Source organism: Lepidochelys olivacea (assembly GCF_965140295.1).
Source record: "Lepidochelys olivacea isolate rLepOli2 genome assembly, chromosome: 10".
Taxonomy (NCBI): Eukaryota; Metazoa; Chordata; order Testudines; family Cheloniidae; genus Lepidochelys; species Lepidochelys olivacea.
The window spans coordinates 3,842,127-3,858,705 of record NC_140420.1 but is presented as its reverse complement, the minus strand read 5'-3'; the positions used below and the strand labels follow the sequence as shown (position 1 = coordinate 3,858,705).

The 16,579-nt window shown below is 53.2% G+C and overlaps 1 protein-coding gene across 1 annotated transcript in view; it reads left to right on the top strand.

Annotated features, from left to right (window-relative positions):
- Nucleotides 1-2,901: 2,901 nt before the first annotated feature.
- The window catches only part of RAB26 (RAB26, member RAS oncogene family), a 236,330-nt gene continuing 222,652 nt past the window's right edge, over nt 2,902-16,579 (top strand). Inside the window, exons 1-2 of the mRNA XM_084642053.1 lie at nt 2,902-3,327; nt 9,292-9,402. Coding sequence (XP_084498179.1) covers nt 3,109-3,327; nt 9,292-9,402 — 330 coding nt within the window. The 5' untranslated portion in view covers nt 2,902-3,108. The remainder of the gene's footprint in view (nt 3,328-9,291; nt 9,403-16,579) is intronic.

Here is a 16,579-nt window from a genome sequence, read left to right as displayed (position 1 = left end):
ACCAGCGTGACGGCTTGCACACAGCTCTCTGAAACATAGGACATGGTCCCTGCCTGTGGCCTTGCTCCTCGGCGCTTTCTGTCCCTTCTCCACTTGACGCCTGCAGCATGGAATCATTGCTCCTGCTGCTCCATGCTGCACTGGGTCTGGGGTCTGCACTGCTGTGGAGTGGGGGAGCGGAGTGGGGAGCAGCATCCCCACACTATGGGCCGGCTGGGGTGGAAGCTCCCTACAGCTTGTAGTGACAGCGTGACGAAGCAGTAACTGGTCAAAGGGACCCAAAGGGGTGTGACCTGTGGCACCAGGGGTACGTGGTCGCCGGTGATTGCACACCCGGCTGCTTTGCTGTGGGACAGCTGCGGTGCAGAGGGTCACACGCAGGAACAGTTCCAGAAATCCTAAATCTCCACGGCTATCTCTAGTTTGGCCATTTCCTTATGGCCTGGACCTCCAGTGACCTCTCTCGATCAAATCTTCAGTGTGAAAGAGAGTTGGATGGGCCAGGGAGGGATCAGTATTCAAAGCTTTTGCTGAGGCTGCTAAGATAAGGGCAGCGAAGCCAACATCAAGTACTTCAGTGATCAAACCCTGAATGGGTCAGCTCCTGGCTTTCCTTCTCATCAGGATTAAAGGGGGATGGAAGCGGGGGGTGGGGGTCATTACACAGGAACACACTCGGAGATACAGGGCTGAGAGTTCCCGGTTTCTCTGTCTTGTTTATGATAAATAATTGCCATGAGCAATTAGTGGTTTGCTCCCCATTTGGAAGCCTCCATTTGGAGTGATCTAAGAAACAATTAAACAGAATATGGTCGCTTGAAATAGTCCCACAAAGAGCTGTTTTGGACAGTCATCCAGTTCCATGCCAGTACATCTCAAAGTGCTCTAAACATACCAGTGATTGGAGCCTCACACCAGCCGTGGGCAGTGGGGCTAGTACCATCCTCCCCATTTCACAGAGGGAGAAACTAAGGCAACAAGAGAAGTGATTTTCCCAAGCTCACACAGTGGGGCCGTGATCCTGTGATGTGGCAAATGCCCTCAACGCCTGCTGCTGCGGGCCGGATGGTCAGAAGGGTTCAGGGTGTCTGGGGCTGAGCCTTCTTGAAAATCTAACCTGTAAAGGCCTGCTCTGGCTTCTGCTCCCACTGCAGCCAGGGACAAACTTTGCATTGACTGCAAGGAGAGCCGGGTCAGCCCCTTCAATGGGGAGATGTCTGGGTTTGGCACTTTGCATGATCGGGCCCAAAGCTTGCACTAAACCCCCGTTCGCCTGCCTCCCATTGTTGCCCTTGACCTGTCAGCCCCTGGTGAGCTGATCTGGGAACAATGGAAGCTTTGTTGCTTATTTCCATCATCTTGTCTGTCCCGCCACCCTGTCACTAGAGTAACGGGCTGTCTGCTGCCGGGGATGGGACCGTGCGGCGTGACTGACTGTGCCCACCGCCTCTTTCCCAAGGGCCGGAAACGTGTCAGGAGAGCTGCTCACGCTCGCTCCAGCAGAGCCCAGTTTGAGTTCTTCAGCTGATCGTTCATTTGCACTGTGGAAAGGAGAGTGCGAGAGATGCCAAGCTTTACAGGGAATAATCAGTCACCCAGGGCACGCTGGAGATCAGGCAGATTGCCATTTGAAAAGGAAATGTCACCCCAAATAATTATTGTCCCTGGAGCAAGAATGGCCTCTCCTCCACCAATATTCATAGAAGGTTTATGGACAGTGAGGATGGCCTGCTAGCCCCAGGTCCAGCCTGCTCTGGGATGTTTCCTCCCCCTTCCTGGGTGATATACTGCACCCAGTCCCTGCTTGGTCCTAAAATCCCCTCAGTGAATCAGTACCGAAGAGCTCCTGCCCCCGTCTGTTCATCCCAGCCCTGTCTCCAGTCCTAGAGCCGGAGGCATTTACATCCCAGCGCCTGCCTGCAGGAGGCAAGTGCCAACGTGAAGCGAAACGGATCTCAAAGCAGGCTGGGGATCGCCTGGCAAATTGCAAACCCGCCTGCCGCTCCCATCCCACCCGACTCTCGATCCACCCGTCGGACCCGGCCCCGCAGCAGCGTCCTTCGCCGGTTGGATTGTAACCGCAAAACAAACACAGCTGCTCGCTTTGGAGACCGAGACACTCTGGCTCTCTTGATTCCGGGCTGCTTTCACCTGCGGGCCCCCACCCCCGGCTAGACCGATCCCAGCCCCGGGTCTCCAGGCACCCACAGCCTCTCGAGCGGGCTTGCTGTTGTCTCACAGCTACCGGAGTTGGCTTTAGGAGTGACAATAGCTAGGGACGGATTGTTTCCTCGGGATGGTTTTTAATGCAAGCCCCACGTTGCTCAACCCGCGTGGAAGGACCCACGTGTGCGTGCTGGGGTGGGCTGTTACATGCATTCCGGGGGGGTGGGGTGTTTGGAGGCAATTTGTATTGCTCTCGGGGGGGGGGGGGAGTCAATGCAGGATGCTCTGCTCCCGGGGGTGTGTGTGCAGGCTCTATTGGGAGGGGATCCGCGTTACTTTCTGGGCGCGGGGCGGGGGGGGGGGTTAATGCCATGCTCTGCATCGTTTTCCGGGGGGGTGGGGGAGCTTGTCAATGGATCACGCCCTTGCTCCCTGGGAGAGTTCGTGCAGCGTGCCCGGCTCCCTGGGGAGGGTGAGCGCGCACAGGCAGTCTGCGGGGTGCGAAGGCTGCCCTGCGCCCCCGGGGCGAGCCCGGGCCAGGGGCATTCCCCGCTCCGAGGGGCAGCGGCGTGAAGCGCAGCCAGGCGCGCAGGCGGACCCGGGGCCAGGGAGGGGGGCGGGTCCGCGCGCAGCCGCCCCCCTCCCTGCCCCTCGGCGGGGCGGACCGCCGCTGGAGCCCCGGGGGCTGGTCCCCGCCCCTGCCCGGCTGCCATTGGCAGCCTGGCTGGGCTCGGGCGCTCCCAGTGGCTGCCGGAGGTGGCCGTCAGCGGGAGGCAGCCCGGGGCAGAGAGGCGGCCGGGGGATGCGCCGGGCACGGCGCGGTGGGGCCGGGGCCGGGATGCTGCGCCCGCTCCCCTGCAGGCGGCTGGCCCAGGCTGCGCGCTGAGCGCCCCGCTCCCGCCGCCCCCGCGCCCCGCAGCCGGCCGCTGCCCAGCCGGAGGCATGTCCAGGAAAAAGACCCTCAAGAGCAAGGGGAGCAGCAGCTCCCCGCCCTCCTCCGCGCTGCCCCCCGCCAAGGAGAGCGGCCAAGCCGGCGGCGCGGCGGCCAGAGCCAAGGGGGGCAGCAGCCGCCCCAGCCCGGAGCTGCCCCTCAACGGGGCGGTGCTGCCCAGCCGGCCCTCCCTGAGCAGCAGCGGGGAGTTCTACGACGTGGCCTTCAAGGTAAGGGCAGCACCCGGGCACCGACCCCAGGGCTGGAGCCTGGAGCGCCGGGCAGGGGCGCACGGAGCCCGGGGCTGGGGAGGGGACCAGGGTGCCGGGGAGGGGCGCAAGGAGCCCCGGACTGGGGAGGGGACCAGGGTGCTGGGCAGGGGAGCCCGGGACTGGGGAGGGGCGCACGGAGTCCGGGAGGGGACCAGAGTGCAGGGCAGGAGCTCACGGAGCCCGGGGCCGGGGAGGGGACCAGGATGCCGGTCAAGGTCTCACAGAACCCGGTGCCGGGGAGGGGACCAGGGTGCCGGTCAGGGTCTCACTAAGCCCGGGGCCGGGGTGGGGACCAGAGTGTCGGGCAGGGGCGCACGGAGCCCGGGGCCGGGGAGGGGACCGCTGGGCCAGGGCGCACAGACCGCAGGGTTTGTGGGGAGGGCTGTGTTGCTTGGAGGGGACCAGGGTACCGGCAGGGGCGCACGGAGCCCGGGGCGCTGGGAGGGGCGTACTGAGCCTGGGACTGGGGAGAGTAGCCCGGGGTGCACGGACCCGCTGCTGCGGGGAGTGTCCCGGTGCGCACAGTTTCCAGCGGGGGTCGCAGACCCGAGGGGTTGGAGGATCCCAGAGCGATGGGGGGGGAGTTTGGCCCCCAGAACTTAGCGCGCAGGCCCACGGGGAGAGCTGAGCGCGAAGACCAGGCCGCCCCCCAAGTTTTAAGGGCAGGTGTCTGCACCATGTGGGGCGCAGGGACCTGGCGTTGGTTGGCGCGGGCTGCTTGGGGGATGCGGGGGGGGGGGGCTAGAGGAATGAGCCGGCAGCCCCAGAGACCAGGAGAGGCCAGCGGGGTTCAGGAGTAGGTTGCAGCCTGAGGCCAGGGTGTCCTGGCGCACGGCACAGCCTCGGGAGAGAGCCCTGCGCCGGGTGCCGGCTCGGGGTGCCGGACAGGGGGGTGTTATCCCAGAGCGTCGTGCACTTGGGCCCGTCCGGGAGTAGGGTGCAAGGTGCAGAGAGTCGGGGTGGCGGGTCGGGCTGTTGCTGCAGAGAAGGGGAGAGGGGGGAACCACCTCCAAGGGGGAATGGGAGCGGGTTACCGCTGGGGGCGGGGTGGCTGGACAGGTTAAATGACCCCCCCGACCCCTCCTCCCCAGTCAGGCAGAACAAGCTGGCCCCTGGCGATGGGTCAGGGGAGGCTTGGGGAAAGGGAGGGGATCCGCACGGGGAACAGCAGCTCCCTCGATCTTCCTGGCCCTCCCCAGCCGCGAGTCTCCACGCAAACTTTGTTCCCAGGGAGGCTGGGCAGGGTCGGAGACGGGTGGGAAGGCGAGGCTGGGACCGAGCCCTGCAGCTTCACTCTGTGGACGGAATAGAGCCCGGGAGCTCGGATCAGAGAGCCATGGAGCTGCACCTTAGCAGCCGCTGGGCAGCGGGGGAGTTGGGCTGGGTACAGAGGAGGGTCTCCCTGGAGCCAGGGGGAAAGGGAGTTAGTGGAGAGGGTAAGGGCAGATCTTCGTGTCTCCCCCCCCCCGCAAAAAAACCCCACCCCCAAACCTGTCCCCTGGCACCTAGCTTGCCTGTCCTGCTACTGCTAGGACTTCCCCCTACAGGGCTCCAGGAAAAGTTCCCCTACCCGGCACAGAACCCTGGCTGCAGTGAGCTCTGCAGGGCAGAGATTTTCCTTTGTTTTTCACCTACACTTCATTTTACCCTGGACATCTGTGTTAGCATGTACAGCAATCCCCAGTGGCTGGCACAGGTGGGTCAGGAGCATGTCCTCCCTTTCCCTGTTAGGCAATTCCCAGAGCAGCACCCTCCTAGGCTCCATTCTTCTGCAACCTCTCCTGGCCCCCCACCCCCAATCCACCCAGTGATGGGTCTGCAAAATGTGGTTGAAAAGAAAGAGCTGAAGATGTTCATGTCTTAACAGGCTGGTAGCAAGATGTATGGTCAATTATAGGCCGTAAGGAACATTGGCATTAAGGGGTGCGGTGTTTCCCTTTCTTGGTAGCGCTCATTGGAACTTTAATAAGTCCGTGGCCCCCGTGCACAGTCGTGGCTCTTCCTTTGCCTCTAGAGTTCTAGAAGTGGCCTGTTAGGGTTCTCTGCGCGGCAGTGGTGCCTCTTGTCCCCAGTCATTGTGCCCTCGGTGCTGTACGAAGAGAGAACCAAAAACCTGCCCACAGGGGTTTGTGCAGACGGCCACTCCAGATACAGCTCCTCTCTGTGCTTGTGGGAGAGCACTTCTCTGCAAACCGGACTGGGAAGGGGGGGCACTGTTCAGATAATCTCCCCTCTACACCCCGAAACATCCCCATTTCGGAGTCTCCGTCACTGGGCTGCAGCAGTGAAATTAGGCCGGTCAGTTTCCCCCTCTGAGTCTCAGGCACAAGTAGAAAAGAAGGACTTGTGGCACTTTAGAGACTAACCAATTTACCTGAGCATAAGCTTTCGTGAGCTACAGCTCACAATGGGTTAGTCTCTAAGGTGCCCCAAGTCCTCCTTTTCTTTTTGCGAACACAGACTAACACGGCTGCTACTCTGAAACCTGGCACAAGTGACAGGGATACAGCAGGTGGTTTTAATGCAAATCACTTTCCACCCCCCTTAAAAATCCTCCTTTTCTATTGACCTTTTAAAATGACAAATGCAAAGCTTTCTGTTGCAAAAGCCTCTGGTTCCCCCTTAACAGCATCGAAACTTGGCTTCTAAACCAAGATGACAGCGCTCCTCTAACCAGCTGCAATGTGCTGATTCTGCCTGCTGCCGATGGAATTTCATTAGTTTGTACCTTTAGCTTGTTCTGTGTCTCTTCCGTCTTTCTAGGGCACCTATCACCACTGGATCTAAGTGTCTGTTCCAGTGCAGTCACAGGGCCCTCTGTGCACCCACCTTGGAGCGCTCTGGTTTTGTTTGGCCTGAATCTGTAATTTCAGTGTCCCAGCCTGCTCTGAGCCTTGCCTTTAACCCAGTTCCCTCTGGCATTGAGGATCAAGCTGTGTGGAAGCCAGTGCTTGTTGCAGCAAGGTATGAATCTTGGTGCAGTGTACAAAGAGACTTGGTGCCTTTGGCACCCCGCATGGCCAGGATGCGATTGAAATTCAGCGTGTGGCGTGACACATCATTGCCTTTGGCCAAAGTGAATTCAATGCTCTTGACACATCCACAGCCCTGGAGCCTGGACGGTTCTGTTTCCTCTCCAGAAATGGTGCAGCAGAGGTGACAGCCGCTCAAGCTTCCCTGCCTTGGCCCTAGCTTGCCAGGCTCCTCTTTCACTGTCAGTCTCTCTGACCCATCCTGTCCTTGGCCTCTGCTGAGATGGCCAGCAAGGGGGCCAGGGACTGTCCACTGCCACGGTTTTCCTGACTGGAACACCTGCTCCATTAGGAACTGGACAGAAAACACCAAGAGGTTTCAAATAAGCCAAAGAGCTGCCAGCAGGAGCCACCAGCCTCTGACCGAATTTGGTCTGTCTTTGTTTTTGAATGAGTGACAGAGATGAATGGCCCCGCAGCTCATAAAGAGCTGATTTGTACGACTCTTATTCCCAGTCACCGGAGGGCTCTACTCTGCACTAGAGGTCGTTGCTATGTACAGAAGAACAAGGCAGAGTCGACACTCTGATCTCCAATACACTAGTGTACAGCGGGACTGACTTCAGGTCAATAGAGTGATGTTCGCATATAATCTGAGATCAGAATCTGACTCCTAGGACCTTCCCCATCTCACATTCTGGCAGCTGCCCAAGATAATGAGAAACTTAATGCATCTGTCCAAATCCAAGTGCCTTGCTAGAGAGTCGGTGTCTCTGAACCTATAAAGATTAGCCACTGTCCTGTCCCCAGTTCATGAGTGGGACTGGTGCAAGTGAGATTTGTCCTGCTTTGCCTTTTGTTGTGCATAACAGCCCAGTGTGGACTTTGCCGATCCCGCTAGATGTCCTGCGCTTGGGCAGACTCAGAATTCCAAGTCTGGAGGTGAGAAGTGAACTTGGAACTGGCCCTCTTGCCAGAAACCCAGCATGGAACTCCCTCCTGCTACGCAAGCAGCTATCTTAGCCCCAGAGACACGATTGTTTGTTACACGACCCCGAGTAAGACTGATCTGCGGAGAGCTAATCTTTGTAAGGGAAGCCATCTGCTGCCTGGCTGGGTTGACAAGCTCTGGTTTTAAGGTTATAATGTGTATAACATTAAGGGGGGGGTGCATGTGTATCAGATTTTTGAGCATAATGCTTTTGGGTACTGTTAAGATTTACACCCTAAATAATAAGAGCGGGGTGGAGGATGGGCTGGTGCTCAGGCACAGAACTGGCAGGATGAAATCCTGGCCCCGCTGAAGTCAATGGGAGTTTTGCTGCTGAAATTGCACCCATGGTTTCTAGTCCCGTCTTCGTCAGTGTCTCCGCTGAGTGATCCTCAATAAGTCAGTTGGGGCCTGATCCAAAACCCACTGAAATCAAAGCTAGTCACGCTGCTCGCTTCAGCGGGCTTTGGAACAGTCCCGCAGAGGTTCTGGGCATCCACAAATCCCAATGAAGCTAATGGAAACTGTAGGTACTCAGCACCCTTAAAATTAGGCCACTGACTTCTCTGAGCTGCATCCTGCTCCACTGCCGTGAATGAGACCTGAGTGCGACTGTTACCGTTTCCCTCTCTGTAAAACGGAGACGAGGCCCAGATCTTCAGAAGCTTTCAGCCCCGTTACTGACTTGTGCTCATGCTCCTGTTAATGGTGTGTAGCATCTAGGCTTGAGGACAATCTTTCCGAACGGTACATACTGGCTGTGCTTCATAAGAGTGTCCTGAGGGTCTATCGAGGGTTATTAACGTGTGTTTTAAAAATTGCCTGGTTACACAGGATGTCTGGATAAATAACCTACATTTATTACACCCAGAATAACTAAGGGCCAGATTCTGTTACCCTTACTCCTCCTGCAGTCCCAGTGACTTGCATGTAATGTAGGAATTGCCATAGTGGATCAGACCCAAGGTCCATCTACACCCGTATCCTGTCTCCGAGAGTGGCCAGTGCCAGGTGCTTCAGAGGAAAGTGGAAGAACCACACAGTAGTGGATATGGGATAATCTGCCATCCATATGAGGGGTCATCCTGGTCTCTAAAAGTCCGAGTTTGGCTTAAATCCTGAACTATGAGGTTTAATGTCGCTAACAAAAATTTTGGAAGGAGTAATTTGTCAAACTGTCACCAGTCCCTTTTGCAATCTTGCTGAATTCTTGGCCTTAGCAGGTGGCAATGAGTCCCAAAGTCTAATTACGTGGTGGGTAGAAAAAAATAGTCACTCTTATCAGTTTTTCATTTACCACCATTCTGTTTGATTAAATGGATCACTTGATGATTCCCTCTTATGTTCATTCCCTCTGGGGCACCTGGCATTGGCCACTGTCAGAAGACAGGATACTGGGCTAGATGGACCTTTGGTCTGACCCAGTGTGGCCGTTCTTATGTCCCCTTATTTTTCTGTTCTGAGACAGGGAGAACAGAAGCTCTCCTAGTACCTCTGTCTAATGAAAGTGATAGACATTTGTAACATACTGTCATGTGCCAGGGTCCTGAATTTATCTGCTGTAAGCGTCATGTGAACAGCAGCATTTGGCCATTGCAAGGCAGATTCGTGGATGTCGTAGCAATCTGTACTGGGGATTTTCTTCCTTTGGTCAAAGTCAGACACCAAGGGGGTGTCTCTTCAATCTCAGATAAATGATTCTTTTTAATTTTTTCTTTTAAATAGAAAACTTGTTCCCACTCTTGGCCTTGAGTAAATGTGAATCTAACTGTAGCCCCAAGCCTGCAATCACAGAGGCATGCATCTAACTTTGAGTGCATGAGTAATCCCGTTAACTTCAGTGGGGCCTACGGTGCTGGAACCAATCTCAGTAGTTACGTTTCCCTTAAGGAAAACCCTCCTCCTCCTTTTAAAAATAGTATCTAACTTTGCATTGTGCTTGTTTTTTTGTTTTTTTAGGTGATGTTGGTTGGTGACTCTGGGGTTGGCAAAACCTGTCTTCTGGTGCGGTTTAAAGATGGCGCTTTCCTGGCCGGTAGCTTCATTTCGACAGTTGGAATTGACTTCCGGGTAAGGTGCTATTGAACAGCTTTATACAATGTTGCTTCCCCCCCCCCTTCCTGTATTCAACTATTCTGTGAGTGGCAAATGCTAGCCTCCGAGCTCTCAGGGGGATGAAGATTTCCTCCAGGGCTGCTGCTAAAGCACACTCAGGGTTACACACGCGTGCTTTGCGCAGCCGTTGCTTTATTTATCTGCTCTAGTGGAGTGTCCGAATGTGATGACTTGCCATCTCAGGGTGTGGGAAAATGCGTCTTCTGTTGCCGTACGCGAGCAATAGCCTGGGAAATGCGACTGGGAGAAGCAGAAGCTTCATGGTTTTGTTTTAAGATGCTGCTTCGATGTATGTGTATTGTGATGTCATAATCACAGGCATATGACCTCACTGCAGGGTCTAGCATGAGTTGAAAACCTTAGTGGGTAGGAGAGAGCTTCATTCAGACCCAGATATCTACGATGTTAACAATGGGAGCAGTGCTTGATTTGTGCCAGGGCTGAGCCCCGGCACCTCTGGGCTTGGCAGTCCAGTCCAGAGCCCCGGCACCTCTGGGCTTCCTACATCAGTTATGAATGTAGAAAGCATTGCTTGAGCTCCATGCCAAATTAAGCACTGAATGGGACACAGAAAACTACTGGCAGAGGGAATGTTTTGTTTAATCTCCACCCTGCCCACGGTTCTTTTTCAAAGTCTGCTTGAGGGCAGTGCTTCCTTTTCAGATATGCCTGGTGTACGTGCAGTGCATCAGCCGCCGAGCTGTGGGAAGGGCTCCCTGGCGCACCAGAGGCAGCATCTGAAAGTGTGTCTTGTTTGTCTGCCTTACGGTGTGTGTTACTCTGCAGCAACCACACCCCTTTAGGCTGATCTCCAAGGCAAAGTAGAGTCAAGCCTGGTCCAATGACATGGGGACCCACCAGCAAAGCAGACCAGGGCACTGCTGGAAGTGATGTTGCTGACTCAGGGGATACTTGTCCCTCTGAGCCTGTGTGACCCCGGGTCCTAGCACAGTTCTGGGCAGCACAGGTGCTGGTCAGTTCATAGAAGTTCTGAAACAGAGGTCCTGATCACGCACGGTTATTAAACGGCCACATAGCATCCTTTATTCACAAATTTCTGATAGTGTCTTGGGTAACTACATTCTATGTGCCTGCATTCCTCCTGTTTTAATTTAATACAGTAGCCACGCTCCAGGAAGTCATGTGCTGTTCGATGGACACAGACAAGTGCAATTTGTCCCCAGATTTAGGTTTTATATTATAAGCTTTTTTAAAAAGAAAAACAGAAAGCCAATCAAAATATTTCTATCAATATTAAAAAAAAAAATTAAATGGAAACTATTTTTGCAAACACAAAATTCCCTTGCAGCATTTGCAACCAGAACTTTGCAGCGTCATGCTTGTGCATGGGAGGGAAAATCAGTGGCAATTGACTGTGACTGTCCGATCTATTTTCTTTGTCTGAGCTGAGAAATGCAAAAAGTAAAGATGCAGCATAACCAGTGTCTCGTTAATTAGCTGTGTAACATTCCTTCAGGTTTAGTAATCCAAGGTGGTGTGAGTAAGAGAGAGGAAGCGATTCCATTCTCTTAATAATATGATTATTATTTTTAGACCGTGCTGTCCTTTTAAACAGCTGCTACATTTCTCCCCAGAGGTGCTTGCGTTGGTAAGGTGCGTATGTATCGATTGGGATGAGAAGTACTATATCAATATGAGAGACTGCATATTGTCCAGGAACCTGTTGCCAATCCATGATATTAAAGAAGGCCTCCTTTTTTATAGTGGGTATCCCTTGGGTTCGAAATTGGGGGTTCACCACCACCTGCCTTTCCCAGGTTGCTAAAGGGGAGGGGATTCCCCGCTGGAGCCTGCTACATGGAGTTGAAGGGGAGGCTCTGGGGGACCCCGGTATGGAAAGGTTGAGAGTCACTGGCATATCATTGTATGAGTGGGAGCAAATGATGACGGGAAGTGCTCCAGCACATAGAGCAGGTGAGCATGAATAAAGAGTCTTTCAAGGCTGGAGGGGCTGGGAAAGGAGCCTGCCTTGGAAAGGTGGCTGGTAGCGCTTTCACTTCTCAGTGCCCACATCTCCTCGTTATCTGCGAGACGCCCAGCACGCGGACGGAGCTGGGATGCTTCGCTCTCCTGCAGCCCCACCTCTGGAGCCTGTAAACAAACCTGCTGCATGAGCAGCTCCGCCGAAGAGACCCTCCCTGAGCCCATCGGTATTCCAAACTTGTCATGTCCACAGAGCCTGGATATGAATGGGAATAATGAGGGAATGAAATGGATTTGTTTCCTGCCATTAGCATCAGACATAGCGTTTACCTGAATATTAAACAGAAATAAACAAGAACCCAGCAGACTGAGAGAACAGCTGACGGCAGCGCGGGAAGCTCGCTTTGGTGAGCTGGAGAGCATGTTGCAGCAGATCCTGCGTCGTTGCTTATGGCAGCCTCGTGTTGTTGAGTTGCACGTTTCCGGCGTTGTCTCAGCATTTCAAAGCCCCTTGGCTCCCTGGTGTATTGGCGTGGTGTATGCCAGCTCCTCAGCTGCATTTTCCCATTCAGGGCTGAGAACTGACACCTCGGGCACCCCCGTCTAACTCAGCCTTGCTGCTAAATTTCAAGGAGCCCTTTAAACGTGCCACCGCACAGCTCCAGCTTTCCAAAGAGTCAGCCAGGGAAAATATTTCTCTTTAAGCATAATAGTTTGGTGTACGTTTAGTGCTGGTGACTGCCCCGGAGGCTGGAGACCTCAGTTTATCTGCTGAACAGCTAAACCACGGACAGCCACAGCACACGCTTCAGACAACCCCCATGTGCCTTGATGGGTCTGCTCTTACCTGGATGTGACCAATTCAGGGAGCAAGGGAGTTCCGCCTCCCTGGCCTGCTCAGCCTTTGGGATTTCCAGCAAGGGATCCAGTTGCGGCCCGGACAGGTGGTAACAGATTCTTTCCAAACACCCCATGTTTCTAACTGGCAATTCTCTCTGCTGTGAAGGGCTTGTTCTTTAGGGGTGACCATGCCACGCTGCTGGTGAGCTGGGATCGAGCTCCTGAAGGCTGGATGTCCTTTCAGCACATCCAGAAGAGGTGAGTAATTCTCTTCGGCGTTAGAGATTTGTACTGCCATTTCTCAGGGCAGCCCCCAGGATGGCAGCCTCTTGCCTGTTTTGGTCACAAAATTTCCTCCATTCCACCTGGATTTTGTGTCCTCCCCTCGCTCTTATTGTCAAATGATTTACCCCAGTAATGAAGAATCACAAAGCTGAGGTTGTAGGCAGTCCTCTGCACTAGAGGAAGGAATCCGAAAGGGAGGAAGCATTTCCAGTCTCTCGTGTGAATCATATTTTGGTGTCGTACATTGAGTTCGGCTTGTGTTCGGCTCTTCAGAGATTGTGGGTGTGTCTTGGGCCTTTGCTGCGCGCCCTCTTCCAGTCAACAGAAACCATTTAAAAAACAGGTTTCAAGGGTGTCCACACAAGGGCATGCACTGGTTTAGCTAACTTGGTTTAAGAACACACCTTTAGTTAAACTGGTACGAGTTTGCATGTAGACCAAGCCTTAGGTGATTCATTGGGCCTGTGAGTGGCCAACGGGAGAAAGGCACAAAGTAAGCAGACCACTAGCCAAGGATTTTGGTGTCACTTGTCTGGAGGAGGACAGTGGTCTGGTATTTCTGGTCCGTGCTTGTCTAACACTCTGCATGGAACAGAAAAGTACCCTGGGATTAGCTCCAAATTCTTCCCCAGATCCACACCCACACAGGTCCAGTCGGGGCAGAGCTACGTCTGTGTCCTCCTCCAGAGCTAACTGAACCCACCATCCCAAGTTCCTGACACTCCTTATAGGTGAGCTAACGGACCTGTTCCTAGCGAATAATCGGTTTGACTTTCACCCTCTCCTCCTGCCTGTGAATGATGCATGAACTCATGCTGATGACTATGAACCTGTTCGTTGTAACTGTACAAACTTTGTACAAACATGCTCCAGCTTATGGGTTATTTGGTTTAACCATGGCTCTGAATATGTGGGGTGTGATTGGTCACTGAAGCCAAATGGTATCGTTGCTGTTTCCTAATTGGATGACTGATTTTTCCGTCCCCTCCTTTTTTTTTAAAAGAGGAGAGCAGTCAAAAAGATGGCTCCCTGAATGCTTCTGGACGACGTCTCCATGCTGATGCACGAGGCTTTCCCTTAATGTAATCATTGCCCAGGTTTCGCGCTGTGCCTGGAAGGAAGGGAGGGTGGTTTGGGAAGAAGCCAAGAGAGGAGCAGGGTGGGAAGGTGCAGGCAGGGTGCTGGAACAATCTGTATAGTGGGTGTGCTGAAAGCGGTTGAACAGAACTGTAATCCTTGGATGGGCCCTATCCTTCAAGCCAGGGGGTGCTGCTGCATCTTTAGTTCTCTTCAGGGTGGGGGACGACTGAACAGGGGGGCTGCAGTTGAAGGAAAAGGACCATGAGTGGGAGATGTGGCTTTTTGTGTGCGGTGCCCAGACACAAGGGCTGAGCCGTAGAACTGAGCAGTAGTTACAGAGAAACAAAATGTATGTTGCATTGACTCTGCAGGTTTGTTGAATCCAGCCAGACGTCATTCATGCTTCTTTTTTGTTCCAAAACTAGAACCACCCTTCCGATTCTGACAGCCAACCCCTTCTACAGCTGGGCAAAAAATCAGGGGGAAGAATTTGCAAAAAAAAAAAAAAAAAAAGCTGTCTAAATTCCCCTTCCACAGCTTTGTTTTTTGAATTTTTGAAAATTTGTCAATTAAAAAAAAATCGGATACTTTTTCACTAGCTCAGCAATTTAGTGATTGTGGCGCTCAGTAAAGCAGAACCTAGGGGTACGTCTGCACTTCAGGGGGTGACTGCAGTTTGCATAGACATAGCTGAACTACCGTTAATCTAGCTAGCTTGGATACCGGAGCAGTGAAGCTCTGGCGGGATGGGCTTCCATACGGGCTGTGCAAAAGCACCTGGAGCCCTGGGAAATTAACTGGGAGACTTTGCTGTTCTGGTACCTGAGCTAGGTAGGTTAAAGCCAGCTTGGGTATGTCTGCACGAGCTCCGCTCACACCTGCGGTTGTACTCCAGACAGACCCGAAGTGTGAAAGGAACCAGGGGAAAGAAGAAAGCGGTGAAGAAAAAGAAGAAACCATTCGGCTGAATGGCTATGGAACATACGTGGGGTCATAGATCCAGTCAGGACAAATAGGTGGGTGTTTATTTGCAAACATCTGTCTACATTCAAATAATGTATTTTTCAGTATTCACCCAGTTGTTGTTTATAGCCACAGCTGGTGTTTGATTTTTCCCTGGCAGAACCTGCTGTCAGCCGCTTTCCATGCATGCGGCTGTTGGCTTGCTGTGCTTGGGCGTTGAAAGCCGCCTCAACCCAGGCTGTGTAATATTTCCAGATAACAGGCCTAGGAAAGTTCAGTGGTTTTCCCTTGGAAATCCCATTCTGGGCAGGCTTAGATGTTCAAAGCTTTCTCTCCGCTGCCGATTTGCTGCCATTGCTTTAATGTGGAGCCAGGACTGTGGCTGCTTCACGTATGTGTCTGGGTCCGGCCAGTCTGTCTTTCAACGAAGCAGCTGGAAAGCAGCTTTATTTTGAAGTATCTCGCTGATATGTCGGACAGATTCTTCGTGGTACAGCTAGTGTAAATAAACCAGCGTTATTTTAGTTCCCTTCAATGGAGCTGGGCCTCTATGCACCAGATGAAGACCCAACCCAACCCTAACGCTATGTACATTTTGCCAACTTGCCCCTGTATGGATGAGAGAACTGGGCGGAGGGTGGGGGTGGGCATGGGCATGTGTTGTGCTGCATTCTACTCTCCGCTGCACGGAGGGTAAATAATCGGGGCTATGCGCGGTTGATGCCAGCGGGATTATGCCATGGATGGATTCAGGCGTGGGGGTTCTTGTGCGTAAGGATGCACCTCCATGGAGAACCCCGATTCTAGTTCGAGGAAAGCCCCCACTCAGTCCAACAAAGAGAGGTGTTAATTGATGAAGGCCATGTCCCTGTGAGGAGCAGTCAGAGGGTCCTGTCTTCTGTGCATCCAAGGTGTCTCTGCACAACCTCCTTTAGGACAGCCCCACCCAAAGGAGGCACGTCGCTGGGCGTTTGCTGCGAAGAGGGGGAGGGGAACACCAGACTTTGTGCTTGCCTGGCTTGAGGGACTGCATGTGTTTTTCCTCTGTGTTTGCACTGTTGAATGAGGTTCGCTCTGGTGGAATGTGCCAGACTGACGGCCCTGGGGGGTGGAGTCCCTTTCCTCCCCACAGACGGGTGGAGCATGGGCAGGGCCAGTGAAAACTCCAATGGCATCCCCAATACTAATGGGCCTGGGCTAGCCTTGAAGGGCCACTGAGATGCAATGCGTGAAGAGGCTGGCCTTTCCGCTGAGAGGCGGTCAGTTGTCATGGGCAGCACGTGTCCCCCAGTTCTGGACTTGCAGGAAGACTCATGTCCTGTTGGCCGCCAGAGGAACAACCTTCAGTCACTTCCTCATCTCAGCTGGATTTGAGCCATTGGCCTAAGGATGAAAGAGACTCGGAGTCCCATTGTCTGTCCCCGAACTGTTCACGTCTCCTGATGCTGTGTGAACATGATGGCATCTTGAGATATTTTCCTCTTTTTAGCCTCCCCGCACTAGGCACAATGCAGCCTTAAGTCCAGGGAAAGAGAATTTATTTGAGACAGGCAGAACTTTCCTGCTTTAGAGCATGTGCCTTTTAAAGTCTGTTCATTCTTTACTTAAAAACTAATGCCTGAAATCAAACACACCCCTGTTTTCACTCTCGCATGCAGAGCTGCAGTTTCTGACTGTAAATTAGTGAGGGCTTAAAAGAAAAGGGCAGTGCTTAGGCTGCATCTGTCCTGAGAATTGCTCTGTGGGGGTGAGCAAACCTGCTCTTTGTGCGATCAATATTTAAAATAATGCATTTCTTGTCAATTAAATATAAAATAACCTCATCAGAGATCCCCGGAGTTGTTTTCTTGGAAGCAGAGCTGGCTGTGGTTTTACTTTATATATTTTTTTAAACTTCATGCAGAGTTGATTCTTAAACTTGAAGGAAGTTATGTCACTTCAACTAGGACAGAGAGAACATCATTTTTTTGGCTATGGTTAATTACAACCGATTTGAAGACATTAGGACATTAGTGTGCGT